Source organism: Ornithodoros turicata, chromosome 2 (genome assembly GCF_037126465.1).
Source record: "Ornithodoros turicata isolate Travis chromosome 2, ASM3712646v1, whole genome shotgun sequence".
In the NCBI taxonomy this organism is placed as follows: domain Eukaryota; kingdom Metazoa; phylum Arthropoda; class Arachnida; order Ixodida; family Argasidae; genus Ornithodoros; species Ornithodoros turicata.
The window spans coordinates 87,923,996-87,948,416 of NC_088202.1; the positions used below are offsets into that span (position 1 = coordinate 87,923,996).

Here is a 24,421-nt window from a genome sequence, read left to right on the forward strand (position 1 = left end):
ACATGTCATTGTGATAAAGTAATAATAAATAAAACTATACTACGTATATGTATGATATGCAGAAGTTCTTAATACATAATTATCGTTTACTTACAAAACTGTGAATATGTATCGTATGCCGACTTCGCAAGTCGACTGGCGTCAATGGCCGAAGGCAAGTTGTGCTCTGCGTGGATGTGCTAGGTATGAAATTTGTTTTAGTGGTTTTTCTGTTTCTGTTGCTGTTATTGAAGATACTGTGCACAAAAAGACTTTATAGAGAGTTTGGAAACATAGTTTTGCTTAACCTTCTTTGTGCCTATGTGCAAGGAACGTGTATTTACCTTGGGGCAGCAAAATCTTCGCGCTGTAACCTAATTTCTTACGAATTTCATAACACTGCTTCGCCTTTACTAGCGTAATGCTACACAGTGAAAGAACCTCTCCTGAGTACATTCTGAGTCATTAAACCAATCGCTTTAGATTATGCTTTCACCACTGTGACTGCAAAACAGGTTCTACCGACAATAGTACTCCCCAGCATGCGGTATTGATATGTGTAGATAGCTTTCAACTCAAAGTTCTGTTTTATGTTCAGACTATTTAACGCAAAGCATCACTGTAATATCTTTTTCAGGAGAGTTCCACCACACGAAACGTCGCCTGTGTTGGTAAAACCACTAGAGTGCGTAACAGCCAGAACGCTCGAAGGCTGACCGCAGTCGGCTCGTATTCATGTGCTTAAACTTCTCCAAGAGTGGCAGTGGAAGTTGGTTGGAGGTACACCATGCAAGAAGAGATCGAAGCGGCAGTTGCATTCTTGGCTCGAGTTGTGCGTCACAATTCGGCGTTGACAGAAGAACAGCTGGAAGCTCTACAAGAGAAGCTCCGTCAGATCTTGGGGAACCGATTTCGGGACCACTGGTTTCCGGAGAAGCCTTCACGTGGCCAGGCGTATCGTTGCATACGGATCAATGAGAACGAACCGCGCGAGCCAGTACTTGAACAGGCTGCATGGCAGTGTGGACTGGCGTACGACGAGTTGTGCCTGCCGGTCGAGCTTACAGTTTGGGTTGACCCTCAAGAGGTCTGCTGCAGGTTGGACAACATATGACACAATACTTTTACATGTGGCTATAATTACTGTGTGCTATTAGCAGTAGCGTGAAAACTCCAACACCACAATGAACAACACTCCTGGAACATGAGACAGTTGATATTCTGAGGCTGGAACACATAGAAAGGACAAATACATAGCTACATACATACATACAGCTGGCTAACCTTTTCACTGACTTCCTTCTTTCACCACTCCTGGAATCATAGAATACCTCGCACAGTTCACAATGGCATATTTTGTACACCACCACAGGTCACTTGTGACAACTTGTGTAAGGCGATACTCAGTTTCTTTTCAATTGCATTTTTGATCCTGCATGATGGCCTGTACATGATTAGGTCAAGTGACACAGGGTTAGGTGGTGCAAAGGTTAAACTTATGTCTGTTTCTGCAGTTATCATAAAAACATGCATGCTGGGGAAACTTTCAGCTGATAGTTTCTAGTAGGTTCTCCCACGTCGTACTGAATCACAAAAAATATATGAGCATTGCGGTCCTTAAAAAAGCATCACATTTATTGGGGAATAACATCACATCGTACTAATGTATCTTATAAATTCTGGTGTTGAGATTGATTGAAAGAGATTAATTTCTCTTTTATGGAAAGACACAATAAATAAATAAACAAATTCAATGTTACTTGAGGTCATATCATCGGCATTTGTCCATAGCGCACATGTAGGCGACCTGATGAATGAGCTTTTCTTATAAAGAAGGGCAGGGAAAACAAAGCTTCTTGATATTGGTGTCTATAGCATACTCAGAGCATGGCTTTGACCTACCTTTCATGAAGCAAACTACACACACACACACACACACAAAGGAAGCCTAGTGAGAGAAGTAATTGCAGTTTGCACATTGTCTTGAACACCCACGAAGGCACGAAGTAGCCGCACAGATCTTTTACGTCTTCTGTCATCAGCTTCAGGCCATACACACTATACAGGCATCTCACTACTTACATTGTACATGCTGTCACTTGTAGAGCCGTACTTTGGTAGCGTGATGATAGGCATTGAAAATAATTTTGATCAGAAGATTTGTTTGTATTATACAGGGTGAACTTAATAAAATGTTACACATTTCGATCGTGTCGTAAAAATAGGAGGTAACGTCTGTGGCGCTTCAAACTTCGCACACTTATACTCATTTGTCTCAAGTTGTATCGATATTTTTTCAAACGGTATCATTTTGTAGGAAAAAGTTAGAAGCAAAGCAAATTCTCACCCCATGCATTTCCTATGGCCTATACCGCCCGAAAGCACCATGTTTTCCTCTCTCTGCTTCACGTTGACATCACCACGTGTAGGCGGCGCCGCCTCGAAACCCTGCATCTGGTTGTTGGTTGTTCCATAGGTTCTGGTTTTGCTTCGTCTCTAGGCAGCGCCACCTGTATGTGGTGATATGAACGTGAAGCAGACAGAGGGAAAAAAAGGCAGTTTGCGGGCGGTATAGGCAATGGGAAATGCACGGGGTGAGAATTTGCTTTCCTTCTAACTTTTTTTCTACAAAGCGATAGGATTTGAAAAAAAAAAGGATGAAAAGGCAAATGACTATCTACCATAGTCTGCAAAGTTTGAAGCGCCAGAGACATTATGTTATATTTTTACGACTCAATCGAAATCTGTAACCTTTGCTAAATTCACCCTGTAGCTCCACGTAACCAATTCCGGTACCTTGTTTTGCGCAGGTATGGTGAACGACGGAGTTCATACTGCATCCTTGCATCCTTCAAGAACGGAAATAGTGAGAATTATGTGGAACAGTTCAACCTAGAAGAACTTGAACAGCAGTCAGGAAAAAGGTCAAAACAGGTAATTAGTCACCGCTACCAGTGATTACTAGTAGTTCATTGCACTGATAATTTTAAGGCACATTAAGATGCATCCTATCCTCTCTGATTATATTTATCCTAATTATTCTGAATCTCCAGGGCTTATCCATAGCTTTGTTGAAGGGGTGCAGTATCAAAAGAGGAAAATGCCATGTCGCAAATCTGTGCTATTACTGCGCTACCAACTCAATTATAGCGTGCCTCACAGGACTCACCTTCAGAGTGTTGGGGGGATGTGGGTAATAAATTTGTTTTGTACTGGGTGTTTAACGAAGGTACGGCCGAATAATTCGTAAACGGGTGGCGCTATCGAAAAGCTTTCTCTTCAGTGAGCATCCCTGAGACATCAGCCAAGAATTGAGCAGTGAGCGGCTCATTTGCATATGCTCATTAACTAAGTAAAGCTCTTAGCTCTTATATTTTACTTCGGATACTTTCGGAACCTCTGTTTTACCAGTTGACGATTTCAGAAAATCCCAGTGCTCTTTGTGCACGTATTGCATCCTGGGCGCTTGCATGAGCAAGGGCACGAAGAATAATCCTTCACATTTTGCTTTCGCTGACCTTGACACGTCGTGGACGATGGACGGGTAGGGGAGAAATCGGAATGGTTTGGAGGCCACCCCTTTCTTTCGTATTAGTAAACTCCCACAGTTCAAAGCGGCGCTAGGCACTCTGGGATTTTCTGAACTCGTCTATTGGAACCTTCAGCAAAAAATGCTCCAGCAACAAGTCGCTTCGACGCCTAGTGATTTTGTTACATGCTATCGACATGTTTTATTGACGGAAGATAAGAAACAGCCGTATAGCGTGCCTTCATCGTGATGGTGATGAATGCATTCTGTCTGTTCCTTACCTTCCGTAACCCCCCACGTGTGACCCGATGAACACGTAAATGGCGGCCGGACAGCTGAGCGAAACTGCGCATTGGAATGCTGCTCCGCGCAAGAAAAATGTAAGTGTGGATGTGGGTTTTTGCTGGAACATTTCTCGCGGAAGGTTCCGATCTGCAAAAAAAAAAAGGGTGGCAAAAGCGTTGAAAGCAAAATTAAAAAGTCCGGAGCTTTATTTAATTAATGAGTGCACGCAGATGGGTGGGATTGGAACTAAGTTGTACTATAATGAGCATATTCTGGCTATTTCTGTTGCTATCATCATACACACTAATAGCCCTGCCCTCGTGTCATACTGGGCCTACTTCCATTCACAGCTGTGCAACTATGGTAGCATTGGCACAGAAATGCCCCACGATTAATACGTTGTACAAAAGTGTTCAAAGGTGCACCAATGGAGTGATTATGCGGCAGTCAATGCAAAAAGAAGGCAGCACTCCATATAAATTAATTGGTGACGGATCTTCAGAAGTAGAAATGGAAGCGGGTACTTTGAGTCCTTCTGGCTGTTAATAATGCCACATTTTCTGTTAAAATTGAGTGTTCCTACTTGTGTGGCTCAGGGATACCGGTTTGTTCCATAAATATCCCACAGAGTTGCAACTAAGAACGGCCACAGTGTCCGTCCTTATACCTTCTGCTTTCCAGAGTTTCAACACATGCTCCAGCAAAACCATGCTAGAGTTTGTTGCCTAGATTGCATTACTAATACTGTATTATTTCAGTTATTGAACTGTAAAAGTAGTGACCACAGTGATATGTGGTTTACAAAACATTTTGTGCAGTTTTCTAACATACAATTTGGTGCCTTAGACTTCCCTGGACCTGATAAACAGCAAGCGACGTATGGGCACACCACGTGGCTGCAGGAGTATGGGTTTACTTCATTTGGGATCCTCAATTATGCACAGCTCCGCACGTGGAAGTCCCAACTTTGGCCTTTCCACTCCTCAGCCACCATCACCCACCCATCTTGGGGGCAAAGCACCCAGGGCACCTCAGTCGGGCGACACATTTTGGAACCTCGGGGCCACTCAAGGACAAAAACCGGACAAGTACCACTGGGTGAACAAGGCACTTGTCAAAGCATAGGAACATTCCTTCAACTGCCAGCGCTTGACAAGAGTCTTACCTTGGAGGGAGAGCCTCTGTGTTGGACCCCTTTCAAGTCCGACACGTGGTACCAGGTGGTGGGCTACCTTTCAAAGTTAGTGTTGTGGTGCTTTTTGCCACGACCATTCCTAACCGGGTAAAGCATCTCATCAATTTCGCTATCACTGACCAAACTACTAGCGATGTGTGGTGTATAAATTAGATGTTCATTGTTTCATTCATGCACAATTGTAATTGGCAGTAAGACCACAATAAGCTTGAATGTTATTTTAATACGAGCTCTTTGAATATTTATCATATTTATTATCATCCTAAATGCCTCAAAGAGCTTTAATGGTTGAACAGTTTGATCAGTGGTCGTCCATAATGCGAAATCTTCATTTTTGTTATCTCTTAATCTGTACGTACTCTGTTGGGCTGCTGTGCGGTTGTGGAGCTGATCTAGTTTGTGACATTCTCAACAGATTGCACACAAAAAAGAACTAATTGGATTTTAGTGGACGGCGAAAAATCGTAGGTAATGCTGCATATGGCACAGTTTGCATACATAATGTAACAAAAAGTCTCATTTGGACATTGTCATGCCTCAGGTGGATCTCCTAGTGTGGTGCTTCGTTCATGTACCTTTCCTGCCACGTTTTATTTCGTTGGTGTCTTCTATTCTTTACACTTCATTGTCATGCGCTTTTTAAAACAAGATTGCATCCCTGTGCTGAGAACCTTTGTGCTTTGTCCTGACATCTGGGCTACTGAAGAGCGTCGGAACAGTGCAGTGAGCTTATTTAAAAACTCATCTGACAAACTGTGACATTCCTTGTTGTTTTCATGTACACCCTCTCTCCAGGTGTTGTCATTTAGTGTGTTCAGAAACAAGGAAAGGCTATATACTGCTTTTAGAGCAGTTTACTCCACATTGAGCATGTGCGATGCTGACCAGACATCGGGCATGTGACCCGAGTACTCCAGTTGTGGTATTGATAGTATGTTCTCCTTGGAAGCACACCTTCCTGTTCAGCTTCAACCATGGAAGGAAGGACATGCTGCAATTGAATGTGTGTCCAAAGCATGCATATATCCGATGTCTCGTACAATCAAACCTAGTAGCATGTCTGTTTTAAACTCAAACGTCCTATTTAAAAAGAATCCCCCTTTGCCCATTCAAGATAGTAATTTGCGCAGTTGTGTGCAAAATTTGTACAAATTGTCAGGGACATAGACAGGTTGGAAAAATGTTACATTCATTTGCAACTACTGCCTGTATTGTGATATGTATCTCACTGCATACCCCATACTACTGAAGGAAAGCAGAGCATGAATCTGAAGTCCACGTTAGCCATATCATGCTTCATGTCAGCCATACTAAAGTAACTTTACCAGGTCTACTTAGATTGTTTTTTTTTTTACACAGCTGTAATACTTTTGATGCACCGTAGCTACCTATCCCAGTGCCTTTGAATTTATTTTAAGTCAACCTTGACTTCTCACAAGAATTGGAGATAGTTCTTGTACTTTTAATGGGGAGTACATTGATGATACATATTGTACGAGCAGATCCTCCAGTGTGGTACACAGCGATTTTGCAAGGTCACAAAGCTCATTCAAAGGACATGCATTATAAAGGGTCACTCCATTCTTGGTAATACTAAGAAAAATGTGTTAAAGCAGGAGTAGTGTAATAACGTATGTTCATTTAAGCTCTGTCTCGTAGGATGCATTTATGAAGTGAAATAATTATAGTTGTCACATTCTTATTTTGGCTGCAGCTAAGAAAATTATGGAACAGGTAAAGAAAGTCTGACACTAATGCATAACGGTCTGCTAGAAAATGGAACTGCAGAAGGAGGTTGTGGCATGTTTCAGAACTTTGTGATTTTCGTTGCTCCCAAGTTAAAGATGGCAGTACATGCATTTGTAATCACAAAAATACATATTGTTTCATTGCATATGTGACAGTTGAAAATGTTCAAAACACAACAAGAAAGGGCCTTGTGCTCCCATCACCTTCCCTTCATTGGTCCCACTGTCCTGACCGGTCTTCAAATTTTGCATTACAACCTACCAGCAAAAGTATGGAATCTGGTTGTGATTTTTGCACAGGACAGGTGTCACTTGTTGGAGTGGACCTTAATGTCCCTTAGCTCATTGTCATGCAAGGTATATTGGTCGAGAATGTTTACACTTGTAGCTATTTATCGCAGTTTTTGACAAAATAAAGATTGAGTGCTAAGCATTGCATTTGAAAATTTGTCTGTATTACACTAAATGACGTTTTAACAGCACTGTTCCTTATTGCCTGTGGTGAGCACCAGTTGCACCAGAGCACCAATTGCTTTGTTAGTGGTAGTAGTATGCATGTAGAAGTTAAAACGTATTTAATTTGGTGAAAGGTTGTGAAGCAGGTTCTTTTAGTTTTATGTATTTGCTGAAAACTGTCAGTTGGTGAGAATCCATGCCAAAAAAGGAAGCGCAATAAGAGAGAGGTGACCTGTAAAGGTCAAGGTACTGCCCTACATCCGTGCAATTTCACACAACATCGAGAGTGTCACGAAGTAGTATGATGTCGACATAATCTTTACTGCTCCTTCCAAGTTATCAAAGCTATGTGCTAGACTGGACAAGGAGAAGAAGAAAGGGCTGAAATGCAATAAGAGACACATGCAGTCCCTTTTGTACCCTGTGCCACAGGTGTTGCCTACAAGTTTCCGCTCAGTTGTGGCTGCGTTTATATCTGCCAAACCGGGAGGTGCCTAAATGACAGACTCAAGGAGCACTCAGCCTCGCTCAAGTCCATGGATGGTGGGCACCTTCCCGAGCATTGCAAGGCTTGTTCATGTAGAGCCCACGTAGATCAGGCTCGGTCCTTGATTTTAGTCGGGACAGGAAAGAAAGAAAGGTGTTAGAGGCTTCCCACATTCTTCGGTGTGAAGCTGACGTATGCGTCAGCGTGGCTTCCATCTTACTGTCCGAAAGAGAACTTTGTTTACTGTACACGAGATAGTGTTTGTTAAGTGGGACATTTGAGGGCATCCCGGCCGTGGCCTTTGTAATTCCGTTGACCCCTAGGGCATGTGGTGAGAAGTTGTGGGAGAGGGTGTGTGTTTCTTCCAATAAACCCCATTCGCAAGTTAGTGCTTGTCCCATGTGCTTCTCCCTTCGTCCCGTCTGTATCGTGCTTGCTTTTTTGTCTTGCCTATAACTCTCCTCTGCGAAAATACTCCAAAAGCCGGGAGATGACATAACGAAAGAAAGGGAGGACTCCAACTTAACGTAACAAAGAAACAAACTTTAAGCAGACGTTTCGCCTGTAATACGACGGGCATCATCAGTGCAAGACCGAGCGGGAGAGCCGACAACCAGTCGCTACTTAAGGAGATGACAGTATTGTTCGGAAAGGGGGCCACGGTTTTTGTTACAATGCAAGGGATCAGCGCGTATGTGCCGCGATTCCAGGAGCTTCCTCGGTCCCAGTCTTTACTCGCATGCCATGGTCACCGCGTTATCGTAGTCGAAACAATGCCCCGTGTTCCAAGAACGCTCGCCGAGTTCGGTCTTGAGCCGTGTGGCATGTGTTGTGTTCCGGACGTCACTGTTGTACTATTTTATGCGGGTCCTTCTTTTCCGGCCTGTCTCGCCAATGTAGCATGTGTCACAACCTAGACATTGTAGCTTGTACACCACGCCAGACTGGTCTTCTGGGGCGACAGTGTCCTTTGGCTTGGAGATGAGGCTGCGCAGTTTAACGTGTGGTCGGAAGATTGTCCAGATTTTCAACGGAAGTAGCGCCCAGCGGATAGATTCCGAAACGCCTTTGATGTATGGAATTGTGACCCGGGTCAGGCGGGAGTGTTCCTCATCCTGCGGTTTACGTAGCTGCGTACGTTTCCGGGTGTCTTCAATAAATCTGTGTGGGTAGCCTCGCTTGTCCAGTGAAGCGGTGACCATCGCGTCTTCACAAGCCCGTAGCTTGCTGCAAGATGACAATTGCTCTGAACAGTGCAATAAAGTTCGTACCACACTTCGCTTGTGTTCCGTGGGGTGATGTGAGCCAAAACTTAGGAAAGTGCCGGTATCGCAGGGCTTTCTGTAGACACGCATATGGATGCTCCCTGTGCTGTCCCTGCATACACATACATCCAAGAAAGGAAGCTTGCGCTCTGCTCAACTTCATACGCGAAATTGATCGATGATTCAATGGAGTTGAGAACCGAGTGAAATTCATCGACGTGGTCCCTGTCTAGGATGATGAACGTATCATCTACGTAGCAGTGGTAGAACTTAACTGGGCGGGAGAACCGTTCCATGGCAGTCTCTTCAATGTGCTCCATGACCAGGTTTGCCAGCGTCACTGACACAGGGCTTCCCATAGGGCATCCTTCGATTTGATGGTAAGACTTGCTGTTGAAGGTGAAATGAGTTTGACTGAGGCAGAATCTCAGGCGTATAGCTACCTCTTCAACTTGGAGTGACGTTCGTGATGGCAGGGTGCTGTCTTTCCGTAGTCGGGCCTCCGCCACTTGTACCGCGAGATCCTTGCGACAGGCGAAACGTCTGCTTAAAGTTTGTTTGTTTGTTATGTTAAGTCTGAGTCCTCTCTTTCTTTCGTTAACTCTCCTCTGGTAACTTTTTAATGTAGACTATGTTTTCACTTGTGGGGGTATCCATTAGGATTTGTCCCATTCCGTCAGTCCATAAAAATGCCTTCACCTCACTCCCAATACTCTCCTAGGCCACGTGACAGCCATGCGCCCGCCTTTCCACTCAGTAGCGGCCAGTTTCTCATCAACCGTGCTAGACTACAGTAGCATTTCTTATATTGGTGGTGGTATCGTCTTAGGTGAGGCAATCACGTCAACACCTAAAGGTGTGTGTGTGCTGTTCTAACCAACGTTTGTGCTGTCAAGAACGACAAGGTATACTAGTACTTGCAGCAGTATCGGCACCGAAGGGAGGATGATATTTCTGCATGGGAGCCCCTACAATTGGCGGAACAGTTGCACTAAAAATATATTTAAAAAATGACAATATCAGGTGGCAAAAACGTACTTGTTTTCTTATTGCATAGCAAGGAGCAGGGTTGTTCGCCTTCCGGCGGACAATCGGGTCAGGATCACCAGTTTCCTCAACTTGGAGGAACGAATAAGGGGCCCCCAGAACAGGAAAGATACAAATGCAACATGAAACAAAACTTTGACAAACGCTTCAAACCCTGCATTCCTGCCATCCAGGTGAGAGATTACACCCTTTTTCGGAATGAGCTCCTGGGCAGTTTCTAGGACCCCTTATGGTGACGACGACGATATGCCAAGAAGGAATCCTGAAGGCCGTTCGTTACACCGACCCAGACTGCATGACCGACAAAGCCTCCAAAGAAAATCTCTTCCCATACCATCCGCGGGGGAATGGACTAGCAAGTCGGGTAAGATGTGGAGGTAGAGGCAGAGGCTGATGGTAAAAGAGGAAGTTTGAGTTGTTCTGTCTCGAGATGTAGGACATGGTTCTCAAGCGATAACAGCGAGTTTTAGTGCATCGGAAGAACTCTACAAAAACGATACAGTAAAAGAAGTTATGAAACCCAAGCTTAGCAATGTGATGTCACCTGCTTCAAAGAGACAGGGCAATTGACTTATGTTTTTCAGAACTATCGTGAGCACCTTCCGATGTACTAAAACTGGCTAATAAACCTGAGACAAGGTATCGTTACCTGTAATTAATTAAACCCTACACCAAAACATTACATGAAATTTCTGAAGTGTCAGCCACACAAGCGATCAGAACGACGTCAGTTCTACGTAAAAAACAAGTTGATCACCTGTATGTGCTACAGTTTGTGCCAGCCAAAATGCACAAAACATATTATAGTCTTTGAGAGCAAGATTACTAACAATATTTATTGAAGCAGCCTACGGAACATGTACATTCAGACATCAACTGGCACTATGAGCATGCATAACCAATAGAGCAGAACATCTGAGATTGAACCAACATACTCCAGCACTCGATACCCCCATACCTGGGTCGATATCAAGGCCAGTATCAGATATAACTTCCTTTGACAACTCCGACTGTCACACAACATTTATACTGATATGGCAGCAAAAAGCTACTCAGTGGTTCTCTTTGCAGCTTTCTCAATAAAGTTGGCCAGCTGCACATCATTGTTCGTGAGGCCTCCAGAGCAATGAGTGCTCAGGGTGATTTGTACCTTGTTGTAGACATTGAACCACTCTGGGTGGTGATCCATCTTCTCAGATTGGAGTGCAACTTGAGTCATAAACCCAAATGACTGTAAAGAAAGAAAGGAAGTTCCCGGATACCGTAAAAACATAGAAGCCCACCGTGCACACCTTGTGCCTTTCAACGGATTTGTGCTTGTAATAAGTTCCAACTGTCAGTGTGAGCTAGTCACATACTGTGTGTGCTTGTCTGTCTCCTTCACATAATGTCCAAATGCATCATCAGAGACTGAAACAATTTTCAGAACATTTCTGCACAGCTACAATACAAAAATTTTATGACAGATCCCTATGGTAGCAATACACATTTCTCGCAGCTGATACAAGTTCAAGCGTGGAAAAAGAAATGTTGTATGAGCGGTTGAATTTGCGGGCTCAATAATTTGCGAATTTGTGGGGAACCAGGATCGGGCAATTATTCGTGGAACTTTAAATTTGAGGTACCGCGGTGTGTCGACACTGCATCGGGTATCTTGACCCTCCGGTATCTCCACTTTGAACTTCAAGGAGAAGTTAACAAGAAGTTAAGAAGCAACAAAAGGTATCACAACTGGGTGATAATCGGTTACATTAGTCTTCCTTTTGAACCCTTCTGACTGAGAGGGCTGCAATTAGGTGGTACATACTTGGCTGGTATTGGGTCATTGCAGAATTGCCCTGTCTCCAGTCATTACTGTCCCCGCATCGGGCAGGTATGATTGGCACTCGATAGTGTTATGGCAACTTCTACAAAGGCCGATCTGCACTGCAACGTCCTACTCATACGCTTGATGGATGATCCAGGCTTACGAGGAACTGGAATCGTGGGATGCCGACATCCGTGCGGGATTCGTGAAGGCTGGACTACTGTCTCCGCTTGCAGCAGAGAACAACTGAACACTTTGTGAGGCAATGCAGTGTAGTAGTGTAAGAAACCACACGCATAAGTTGCCTCCGCGTCCTGGGTCAAATTTCTTACATACTCCGTTCACATATTTTTTTGTCATTGGTTCGAATATTTTGTGGAACTTCAAATTTGCGATGAAAAGAGCGCTCGCAAATTTCGCGAAAATTACTACCTATATAGTATAGCTCTCTCCAACTGTAGGTGGCATTGAGATGATAAAAATGACAAATAATGAAGTATCTGAAGACAATTTTAATGTGTGACAACACTTGACAGACAATAAGATTGTGTTGAAATGCTTCGTTCTATGGTTTTTGTTGTTTTGATAGAAGTTGCAAGCGCTTCCTACACAACACGACTGAGAAAATTTATTATACGTGCAAAAAATACTGTTGCATATTTCATGTTGTAGCTGAATGCAGCACCACTCACTTTTTGTTGCACTGCGATAGGCTTCAATACGGAGACCACAAAGATTTCTCTCATCGAATATCTGCACTATGTGTATATTAAAATAAGTATTTAAAGAGATTGAAACATTTATTTTACTGAAAAACAAGCTTTCGGACAGAGTGTTCAATGTATCGCACCTTAAGGACGGACTCCGTCCGAAAGCTTGTTTTTCAGTAAAATAAATGTTTCAATCTCTTTAAATACTTATTTTATCCACTTGCGAATGCTAAACTTCTCCCATTTTTGCCTGTTAGTATATGCATATTACCAAAATATGTATAATATGCAGCACAGTGTGCTGATAATCTGAGTTTTCAAGTCTCAGTGTAATATTGAAATGAAAATAAAATGCAAATTGTAAATGTGAGGCTCGAAACAGGAAACACGAGGGTGAACAGGGATCACACAAGCTGAAATCAGTCGCATGTATTGTGGGATGGACTTGCACAGATTAAGATCATACAATGTTCGTAAAGGAACAAAGGTATTGTTTCTTCAATCTACCTTTGCATATCATTTGTAGGTAAAATTGGATGCTACTATCTTTTGCATTCCTTCAAAAACTTATCTAAGAATATACTTTTTTCTCAATCATATGATTCTGCTACAAAATTATGCAGATCACCAAGTAAATTTTTGTAAGACATTCTAATTGCAATGTGACTAGTTGAGTATGTGAGAAAAAGTGCAAAGACACATACACGACAAGATGTGAACCTGGCGAGAGCTGTAAGTTAACTGGTAATATCAATTTGATAACTGTCCTCAAAAATGTTGATTTATCCGGAAATCTCCATAGCTTGCAGTCACTACCAACGTCCGACATTAACACCTCGTACAATGTTTTTACTAGTGAAATGAACGTAGAGTTGCAACAGTGAGCCCTAAACCACATAAATATTTAAATAACTTGTACGATATGGTATGCTTATATTGATATGGACACTAAATTTTCTAACATGGAAGGTCGGAACACCAGCTACACAGTGTGGCAGATTGATTTCAGAGTTGCACTGTGATACCTGATTGAAGTTCTTGAAGAGGAATTCCTTGTAAATGGCGTCTCTTCCTTCCACCATCGTCCATCCTGAGTTCAATAGAGGGTTCAGCTTGGTTTGTCGTTCATCATCACTGAGCTTTTCTACTTTGCGGGATGCCTGTAATTAATGAGGTAGTAATGCCACATGTTCAAAATCTGCTGCTCAAAATCAGGAGCTGCGTGCAGTCACAAGCGTGCAAACATGAGGATGGTCATGTCCATGCGGGGTGCTACCAAATTGTAGCCTTCAAATTCCCTGACTTTTCCAGGTTTTCACTCGCTATTTCAAGCAAATTCCCTGACCAAAACAAAAGGGAACTCGGTGCCTGCTGCTACGTTTTGATTTAGATCCCTACAACAGATCATTTACTGAGTATTAACACTGTAGTATTAGTGAGGCTGCCGTACTTTCCTACCTCTGAGCTTTTCATATTAGCCAACTGCTACTTGCGGCCGCTGAACCGCTGATCGACATTCGCAATTCGCTGCTCGTCATCACAGCACTCGTCTGCGATTTCCCCCAACTTCGGCTTATTTTGGCAAATTCCCTGGCAAATTTTGGCATTTTCCAGTCGCATCAAGATTCGCTGACAATTCCCGGTTTCCCAGGTTGGTAGACGCCCTGTCACGTTCACCTCGACCCAGCTGATACAAGAACGATTTAGTGCCATGCCCATGCACTGCCCAAGTTGTGTTTTGTGAATGAACCCTTATGCACTTCTCTCATGGTTTTATTGCCTCATTTTCATGATTTCATAATTTTCTCCACCTGAAATGTAAAGCCTCGAAGCTCCACTTACCTTACCCTTTAAGGACTGTTCCCCCGACTCATGCATTGTTATCGATACTACCCATACTACCGCATATGCGACCAAGCTTAATATATCATATACCTGCCATCCTCATGCCACACCAAGACTACAGTTGAGTTCAGCCTAAGAACGGCAGCCTTCTGCTATTGAGGCCTCTTCCAACCTTCGTTACCCTTGTTACAGGATCAACGTCAATTTTCTCTGAGCAAAACTAACATGAGCATTTGCTATTTATTACATTTGTTCCCATGACTGTGCTTATCAGGCCAGTTCAGTACAACCTTTGTCAGTAATTCTTGTGCACCATCGGTTTCCTGGGTTTCGGCACCAAATTGTTGAGACATGAAGAGAGGACGTCCGGTGAGGGCAGCAGTGTAACTGTTCATTATTACAAGATGGCGAGAGTAGAAAAAGGAAAATGAGGTCACGAGACCCGGGCCATAAAGTCTATGAACATGAAACGCCATCTTTCTTCACACTTCCCTTTGAGCTTTTGTTATGAACTTTCCCTTGAATGAAAATGGCACACCGGTTCGGCATACCCGACTTGTTCAGTTCATTGCCTAAGTTCACTGATTCCAATGAACAATGAAAAACCTTTGCAGGAGTGTGACGTGAATCCCAAGAATCAGTTCATAAAGTGTGACTCGTGAGTTGTGTATGAAATTCCCTTATTGTGTAAAAGAGTGTATGTAGGACAATCGGGAAGATGAATTAATCAAGGTCTTAAGAACATAACTACAACACCAAAAGTACAGCTAGCGGTACACTAGAAGTGCACGTAATGAAGTATGGTTGTACATCCGATTTTAGAAAAACTTAGATCACGGGTAGGTTCAAAACAAAAACTGAGAGGGAAGCATTTGAAGCTTTTCTAATCGAGAAATTGGGCAAAGATAAGGGTGTCAGCGAACATTCCATGGCACTGACACATGAAGAAACGAAGTATCTGGAAGGCAGATGTAGAACATGAAAGGTTACTGGTGTCATGGTTCTTTGGTCTTCCTACTTTCCCTTCAGCTTTTTAAGACGTGCGGCAAATAAATCAGTTCATCGTGGAGCAAGTGTCGTCTCGTGTGTTCTTCGTCCAAGTTTCATGCTCCAGTTTCAGTTCAGTCATGTACCAACGGGCACATTTTGCCATTTTGGTGTACGTGATCAATTTATGTCCCTAGGCCCAGTATGAGCCCAACCAGTGTGTTTTTGTGTGTGTGAATTCATGAAATCCATCAGAACTGCTATGTTCTCCTTCCTCGAATGTGGAGTTGGTGCTGTAACACCGCCACTCCCTAAGACGAAGCTAAATCAGAATGAATGAGTTCCTCACCAGCCTTCACCGCCTTCGGCACCAAAATTTGAATTACGCACGGCACATACTCTCGCGTTGTGCTCATTTTCTCCTCAGACTCAATGAATATGTTCCCAACAAATTTGCAACCCACATCGCCCTAATGGCCACTACTCGCAATGTCCACCGCCAGCACCACTTGTTGAATGTTATCGCTTTTCTGAAGACTTCCCGCAACGTGGTTTAGACAGCGCAAAAATGAAGCAGCATGAAGTATCGGCGCCAAATATATGAACTGTGAGCAACTTACCATTCTGCAGAGCACGTTAATGTATCTGGGGTCTTTCTGCACGAACAGCCTCCTCGACAGACTCCAGGCAATGGTAATCATGACCGATAAAAACACAGATAAAAAGGCCAGACGCCGGTCTACCCGCCAAGCCAAGGCCAATCAGCGACACCCATGGCGGTGGCGACGCGGTTGCTTTCGACGACGGTCTCCTTTCCGCACTCAAGTCTCTCACGTGACTCGACCAACTCTCCGTCCGCAGCCTTTTTACTACTGCTATTGGTAGATTTTGTTGCATGTTGGTGTTGCAAAATTTTGTTGCCTTGCTACACCGTTGTCAGATACAGGCTGGGTGGCGGAAGCGAACACGGAAATGGAATAATGGGCGTACCACTACTTGGGGGAGGAACTGGGGCAGCAGCTCTCCCTGAAACTTCCTGAAGGACCCATCACCCATCCCTCCCCCAGAAATTTTACCCACCACGGACGTTATTGGGGATATCTCGACAGCCGCGTGCTTTGCTTCTCAAATTACGTCCTCGACGAAGGGGGTTCACACGGACGAAACAAAAATTCGCGTATGCGAGGGGTGTTCAAGTCAAACCTGGACTTTTCATTTTTCGCAAAAGTAAAATGAACTTACAGGCGAGAAATTAGTTTTATTTCTCCAGCAGCACTAATGCACTTGTCCCAGCGTTTCACGAGGGCTTGGATATGCCAGCTTACCGACGCGTAGCAGCCATGATCGGACCGCATTCTCGACCTCGTCGTCGCAGCTGAAGTGGCGGCCCCCAAGGAACGCCTTCAGTGGCCCGAAGAGATGAAAATCGCTGGGGGCGAGGTCTGGACTGTAAGGGGGATGTGGCAGCAACTCCCAGCCAAGTTCCTGTAAGGTGTGTGTCGTGAGATGCGCGGAATGCGTGCGGACGTGCATACCGCGTAGGACAAGGACTCCTTTGGTGATGAGGCCCGGCTTTCCGAAACTGGAGGTGTTCATGAATGATAGTGTTCAACGTTCCCACAGAAAGGTCCGTCTTTCGAGCCAGTTCGAGACATGTTATCCGTCGGTCCTTGAGGATCAGGCGCTCCACACGTTGGATGTTCTCAAGAACTCTGACACTGGGCTCTGAGCCTTCCTGGTCGGGATCGTCCTGCACTGATGTACGGCCGTCTCGGAACCGTTTGTACCGCTCAAACGCTTTGCTGTGGCTAAGTGTCTCGTGGCCATGCTGAGCCTGAAGTCTTCTGTGAATTTCAGATGACTTTACGCCTTCATTCACGAGAAACTTCATGACAATTCGCTGTTCGATGTGCGCGCACACCTCGTTGTCGGCCATCTTGTCTAGCATGTGTCTTCTGTTTTGCACAAACTTTGGACCACTACGTGGTGAACGCGGAGGCCTGTCGCGTGTGAAAATGACGAAAAAGAACTAGCGCGAGCCATTTGTACACTCTGGAGACAGAAAGTCCCGGTTTGACTTGAACGCCCCTCGTATATATAGCATGTATATAATGTTGGTGTCGGGAGTGCGGACGTTACCCAGTAAACCAGAAATATCCTAGGTACGTCCCACAAAGGTCGCACACGTCGCACATATCCGCCACGTCTATGCGACATTACCTGAACGTCCACAATGTGACTTCGAAAAGTGTCTTACTTTGTATATCCCTGGGACATCTGGTAGATGTAAAAAGAAGGGAGCAATCGCGCGTTATTTTTCGGAGACATCTACGACACGTGACCGTTAGTGGCATGACGTAAGCAAACGGGGAAAATTTTGGGGTTTACTACGTTATTTACCAAGTAATCACACTATAGGTGGTAGCTTGAGTTAAAAACACGATAGCTGCTAGGATGGGGTGTCAGGAACGTTCCCAAGTATAAGCTGACGTGGTTTGCAGACTCACAAATTAACTGTAAAGACGTTGTCACCGTTGCAAATGTGATACACCACGATACACTTGACGAACGTACTCCAACAATTTGTATTTCAGTATATGCTCGCTCTGGTATCTCTTGAAATCCGCGTACGCGGTGGAGGGGCCAAAAAGGGAGCCTGCGTCTGATATATGGTGAAAGGCGGGAGCACATTTATTAACCTGTGGTCTGCATTGGTTTTGGATTAGGCCCGAAAGGTGTGCTGCGAAAAGTAGATGCCTTTTTGTTTAATTACTGTGTGCAGGATTTATTTGCTACAGCATTCAATAACTATCACTTTCAAATTGATTCAATGCAAAAATAGCATCAATTTTAAAATATCCCCGGAACATCCAAATATCCAAAATAGATCTCTATGCGACGGTTCTGGGATGTGAAAACAGTAGGAATCTGGCAGTCGCATGGATGTACTTTCTACGTAAACGGGCTCTCTGTGAAGCTCCCATGGATATCCTAACATCCAATTTGCGATATCGCCAGGATGTACCTGGGATATATATGGTTTATTGGGTAATTTATCAGTTTTTCGCAGAAAAATTTTGTACGACTCCGATGTCGTACTCAGAGTCATCCCAAGGCGAACTCCCGCCTGGGGCAAGGTAAGAGATAAACGTATGACTCAAAAATTATCTTGACGTTTTGCCCCTCTCGCCTTCCCGTCGGAGCGGCTCCTCCAGTCTGATGATGAAGATTGTATATAGCACGTAGAATATAAACATTAATAAGTGTATAAGCACATGGGGATCTCACGAAATAGCCAATATTGCCAATCATACTCTCAGGCGAACATTCCATTAAAATGGTCATTGCACTACTACAAATCACCATAAATGAAGCGATCCGGTTGAGGTGTGCGGTAAGATGTAGGTGTAGGCCTCAGGTTGGCAGCTACCGATATTTCGAACAGAGGCAGTTCTTCGGTTCTCAACCTTTTATGCTCCAAAGCAATACACGCATTAAAATTTATGGTATTTTATTGCTTCTTCAGATTTTCTTGGCAGTGTTGTTTACGGCGAGCGACCTTACCACTATACCGTCCAGTACCGTGCGCACCCAGGAACGATCATGACATACTCGTACCATCGAGACGTTCCTGACGAGGGAGATGTCCTGTGAATTATATACAGAGTGTGTGCAGATAAACCTAAGCTTGCATATTAAATATACTAGTTTTAAAGAGTCGCACTCCCTCTGCAGCTAACACCACGATGACGTAAGCCAGGCACACGAATGGGAGCGCAGTGCAGGCGATTGGCCCCGAGGTCGTCTGCTTGGCGTTCGCATTGCAGTATACTAAGTGAAAAGTCCTCGGTAAACACGCAGACTTTCACTTACCAGTGTGAGTTCTGACGTGACCATGTGGCGTGGAACACGGTGTGTACGAACACGTCCGACGCTAACCACATTCAGCAAGCCGATCACAGAGCAGACGCCGTCCCCTAGGGCTTTTATGTTTATTCGCTCAGAAGCGCTCGTACTCATAGCGAATACACGGCTCGGCTACCAAGGCTAGAGTCATTAAATAAGCTACTAAGCTACTAAATAAAAAAAAGATGGTGCAACCATGAAAGATGAAAGTCACTGAAAAGGTTAGGCAGCTGTAGGACTCGAACCCACATCTTCTGGATGTGAGGCCTTGTATGTGATTGTTCCTTCTATGTTCCAGCCTCAGAACATCAGTTCTCTCATGGTGCAACCGTTGCAAGTTCTTCTGAAACCCAGGCTGGAACCGTCGTGCTGCTCTAACCAAGGCTGCCAAGATCCCTCCAGCCGCTCCCTGATTGGTCTCGTCCGCGCCAAAGAGCGCTCACTAACTGACCTTGTCCGGGTGACGTTGCCAGGGAGAGAATCCCGGAATACTCTCAATATGTGTCGTCTGCTTTTGCCACGTGTCATATCAAGCTGCACAGGAACAACGCCACCAATTCGCGTTGATTTTTTTAGGCGTAATTATCAGTGATGAACACAGAGTAAAACGACACTATAGTTTCGGAATCGACCGGGATGGATGCGATAGTTCCTTTAACTAACGAACTTCTGGTAGCGCACCACCTCGATTTTATGCGTGCGAAATCCACACAAAAACCGCGGAAGTCATACTCACCACACTCAGCATAAACAAATAAACAGAGCGACGAAAACATCGGCGTCCATGCATTAGAATGGGGCAACATGGCGGTCTCAGGAGAGTTGTATTCAAATACCGCTGGGGGAACATTTTTAGTTCCGTGTTGGCGCCGCGAAGCAACTGTGGCTGTGAGCGGCGTACAGACGTGGACAGATGAAGAGAGAACAGCACGAAGGAGTGGGGGAGACGGGGTTAGTATGCGTCCTGGGCCGATTTCAGGGGGGAACTGTGCCGACATTCGTCTGGAAAGATAAGGGAACTATCAGTGCAGAAACCGAAACGATGTCCCATATCAATGAACCTTTTCCATATTCGCGTTGCCCCTGGCGGCGGGATGTCGAACGTCGTGTCTTTCCCCCACTAATGGTGCCGCTTTGCGAACTGGCACGTACGTTGCGTGGGAAAGTAGCAAGAGAAGATTGGAAGAAGAATGCGGAAAGAGTGAAAGCGCATTGTACTCATTACCAGACCTCAAACGTCCGCGTAACCTTGAAACCGATTATCTCCCCGCAATGAACATGACAGTCGCCCGCAGGTGGGTTCATGGCGATGTTTTCCGCTCAAAAATGGCGGACTCAAGGGCTGGGCATGCGCATACGCGTTGTCGGAAATGGTCCATTGCCCATATGGAAGCTCACCGGTAGTGCCCTAGCGGTACCTGCACAAAATTGGTTTTTCTGTAGCTTTAGCACGCGTAAATGCACCGTGGTGCGCCACCGGAAGTTCGTCAGTTAAGTAGACAACGAGTTGTGAAAATGCCACTTAGGTTCATCTGCACACACCCTGTACTACGCAGAGGGCCGACTGAAGTTACATGGTGTCACTCCCCTCATCACATTCCCGAGTTCCTCCCCCCATGGGGAAATCCCCACCGGTTCAGAACCCCCCTGTTCTAGGAAGAACAACTTCTTGAGGGGCTGCCGATATTTCGAACAGAGAATGTTCAGTTATTGCTTCAATTTACAAACACTTTGGGTTTGTTCGATTTGTACCCATATAGGCTGTGTAAAAAAACAACGCGAAACGTACTCTAGAAATATATATGTCCCTAGGACACTGCCTGAGGATTACAATGTCGCACTCCCGGCACAAACTTGCGTGCAGTTGGACACACTGCGCGTGAAACCTTTTATTTGTCATTGGTCGAGAAACTATGCACAATAATACATGGAAACAAGTACATCGACTTCTTTTTAGGCATCTACAGCATCATAAGCATTTTCGATGTAGTTAATTACTATAAAACTATTTAATTTCGCGACCTTAATTTTCCGTGAATCGGGCACGGGGTACATATTCGCGGCCACCAGATTTTGCGAATTCGTGACTTAATTGGTTCACTGTGTGATAGGCCCGAGAGTGCGCGTAGCACAGACATATGTCAGCACAGTTCCCTTAGAAGTCGGCCCAGGACGCACATTCCCCCAGGGCGTCAGTCGTGACGTTGCCCACATACGTGAGGCCGACAACGGCAAGCCCTTTCACCACCACCACCGCGCGTAGCACATTTAATAAAAGTGCTATTACACAAGCTTGTGCTCTAGAGCAGTTCAGATGACTCTCCTGTGCAACCAACTGTAGAGATAAAGCTCGTAATTCCAGCATAGATTTTGAAGTGACAAATCTCGCTGGACATTTTCGCGTGCCCGCCAGTCTTGGAATACCCACTGAGGCGTTCCTTTTGATAACGTAGTGGGTAGACATCCCATGAGTAGCCTGGGTCTTGCAGGGAGTTTCCAGGGACACCACGCTGTGCAAGGCAAAACAACAAACTCTAGCTATCCAAACGCGCATCACAAGAACTGCGAACGGCAGAGGTAAAAAGAAAGATCAGCCGGGCTGGTGCGTTGTGCGGCGGCAACCGATCACGTGATAGAGGCGAATGGCCGAGTGCCGAGTCACGTGGAGCTCCGCTGACTGAGTGCGGAAAAAAGTTGACAGTCTTTTTGCCGGCTATCAGCCTACCCCAAATGACTTTTTCAACGCCTTCTTACTTCTCCGCTCTGCCCTTCCTCACGGGGACGATGCAGTGGAGGGCGGAGGTTTGAGCGGGATTCTTATCTCTGGGATATGTTAGAATTCCGTGGGGCGGTGTGACACCCGCATATAAGCTGACTTTTCGGGCCGTGTTGGCAAATTTGGTTGGCATTTTGGGAGGATGCTGAAAGATCTTTGAAAGTCCCCTGTGAGGGACAACGCCCGGCATTCGTTGCAGGTGACAGTCTGTCTTCACTGCCATGTGAGTGAAAAGATGTAATTGAACCACCTGCATAGTTCACTGTGACTCTGATATCCAATCGTCTCAACACATGGTATCTGGGCCGTCTAGTATGTACCCGCCTTTTAGTATGTACATGGGAGAGCCCTTTATAGTTCGCAGACCTGCATCAAGTATAACTTGGATTGTTCGTAAGGGCTAAACGTTGTTCGTCGAACAAAACAGGCTAGTAATGTCATTAATATGATGTGCTTTAGTTAAAAACAGGACACATTTATGTGATACAAATTCCTGGCAACAAGTGCATGGTCGCATAATTTAAAATCTTCCGTCTTACATATGCATGCAGAATCAATAGAATTATTTATGTGCATACTATACATACCCAGACATAAATGTTCCCTCGACATGAAGAGTATTTTTATTTCCAAATGTTTAAATAAAGTTTGCATTTATGAAAATGGCCAGTGAGATTCACTAACTGTGCCGGTCTTGGATGTATCCCCAATGGATGTACTGTTCTTGTGCACGGGTAATGATGAAACAATGGACCTCACTGTAGTTAATTAGTGACCCAATAATTATTTCATTGCTACTGTAACTTTCGTTTGTTTTATGCAGGCTGCAGTTAGCTGAAACTGCAATCATGTATTGCGTTTCCTTATATTTTGTTACTGTACTGAATTAATTTAGTATAAAGATTGCAGCTATATAGTATTTATGAAATGCATACCGCCCTTCGAGCACTTAACAGCATTGATCGATTCTACAAGCGTATAAAATTTGCGAAATCAATCATTTTGTGTGACTTCACTAAAGTTGATTCGTTATAACTTATATCAAAATACATTATATAACGCGTCACGACAGAAAGAGTTATTTCACATGGCACGCATCACATAGTGCGTTGTGTACGACTTGCGACTCTGGTCATCTGCCTCACAACAGTAAGACGTCACAGTTTAATAAATGTAGTAAATAAATAATGATAATTCTAAATGATCGGCGCTCATGGTCACAGTTGCTTCGCGGCGTTAACACGGAATCAAAAAAAAAAAAAAAAGAAGAAGCAAGAGAGCGTACAGTTTCGAATTCGACAGACGCCACTCGCGTCTACGTATCAATGCGAGCGCGCGAACAGGCGACCGGATTCGGATGCAAGGCGAAATGAGAAAAAAAAGAAGAAAGAAAGAAAGAAAAACGGTTACGAATTACAGGATTCGATTTCATCCAAAATATTTTGCATGGAGCTGGTGAAGAGTACTAGAAATCATAACAGTGCTTCCTAGAATTGCATTCGGGACGAGATTGTCCCTTTAAAGGGACGGTCGCATCCGTTCCAGTCCATTTCGAAACTATAGTGTCATTTTATTCCTCCTGGGAGGCTATGCTCGCTGATTATCGAGGTAACTTGCGCGTCGAAAAATGTAAGCGGAACGCACAAATTGGATAGCGGGGTGTACGGGGCTTCTCGTAGCCCAATAAGAGCGTTCCACTTACTTTTCTCGACGCGTCAAGTTAAGGGCTAAACGCATGGAGCGTTTTTCCGACGATTTCAGGACGCGCGCGTGCTCGGAGTGCGTGTGACCTCTAAAACGCGCGCGGAGGGCGTACGCCGGAATCTGTCCCCTACAGATATTCGCGCGCGTCTGGGCGCGTTCAGAGCCGTTTATAGGGAGAGTTTGGCCATTAGGAGGAGCCTAACTTGAAGCGCGTCATGCGACGTCACGGCTAAGCCACCTCCCTCGCCGTGCTCTATTGTTGTCTCGTTGTAAGCCGGTCGCCGACGCCATATTGATGCTGATCGTTGTTTACGATGCAAGGCGGGAAGACACGTGCGTAGATTGTTCTTCGAAAGCCCTTCGACCTTGAACTCTTTCAGTTTGGCAACAAAGCTCTCCTTATCACAGGCGGCTGTGGGTCATAAGCCGGTTATTCCTGTAGATTGCATTCATTGCGACAACAAAGCTGACGGACAGCATCAATATGGCGCGCACCAGATGGCTGATAAGCGGATTCTGCTTGGATTCAGGCTTTTTGGGCGGCGCAACGACGACTCTGACGTCAAAATAGGCTCCACCCACGAGGCGGCAAAAGATCAAAGAATGGCCAAACTCTCCCTATAAATGGCTCTGGGCGCGTTTTCCGAGTAGACAGAATCATGGCCGTCGTGCGGCAGACAAGGCGGCGTATGAGC

The 24,421-nt window shown here is 44.8% G+C and overlaps 2 protein-coding genes across 2 annotated transcripts; one reads left to right on the forward strand and one right to left on the reverse strand.

The window, feature by feature from the left end:
* Positions 1 to 87: 87 nt before the first annotated feature.
* LOC135385698 (maternal B9.10 protein-like) lies at positions 88 to 7,174 on the forward strand. Its single transcript, XM_064615162.1, has 4 exons — positions 88 to 183; positions 617 to 1,077; positions 2,790 to 2,913; positions 4,640 to 7,174. The coding sequence occupies exons 2-4, from the start codon at positions 767 to 769 to the stop codon at positions 4,916 to 4,918; spliced, it is 714 nt and encodes a 237-aa protein (XP_064471232.1). The 5' UTR covers positions 88 to 183; positions 617 to 766; the 3' UTR covers positions 4,919 to 7,174.
* A 3,632-nt stretch (positions 7,175 to 10,806) lies between these two features.
* On the reverse strand, positions 10,807 to 16,166 carry LOC135385699 (pterin-4-alpha-carbinolamine dehydratase-like). Its single transcript, XM_064615163.1, has 3 exons — positions 15,961 to 16,166; positions 13,534 to 13,668; positions 10,807 to 11,222 (listed from the first exon to the last, which is right to left on the reverse strand). Exons 1-3 carry the CDS (start codon positions 16,039 to 16,041, stop codon positions 11,040 to 11,042), a joined length of 399 nt encoding a protein of 132 aa, XP_064471233.1. The 5' UTR covers positions 16,042 to 16,166; the 3' UTR covers positions 10,807 to 11,039.
* Between the last annotated feature and the right edge of the window lie 8,255 nt (positions 16,167 to 24,421).

Coding starts and splice junctions, on each gene's coding strand:
- LOC135385699 (XM_064615163.1), bottom strand. CDS start 16,041: ATGATTACCATTGCCTGGAGTCTGTCGAGGAGGCTGTTCGTGCAGAAA. Junction 13,669..15,960: donor TTAACGTGCTCTGCAGAATG/GTAAGTTGCTCA, acceptor CATTAATTACAG/GCATCCCGCAAAGTAGAAAA. Junction 11,223..13,533: donor TCTTCAAGAACTTCAATCAG/GTATCACAGTGC, acceptor CTTTCTTTACAG/TCATTTGGGTTTATGACTCA.
- LOC135385698 (XM_064615162.1), top strand. CDS start 767: ATGCAAGAAGAGATCGAAGCGGCAGTTGCATTCTTGGCTCGAGTTGTG. Junction 1,078..2,789: donor CCTCAAGAGGTCTGCTGCAG/GTTGGACAACAT, acceptor TGTTTTGCGCAG/GTATGGTGAACGACGGAGTT. Junction 2,914..4,639: donor CAGGAAAAAGGTCAAAACAG/GTAATTAGTCAC, acceptor TTGGTGCCTTAG/ACTTCCCTGGACCTGATAAA.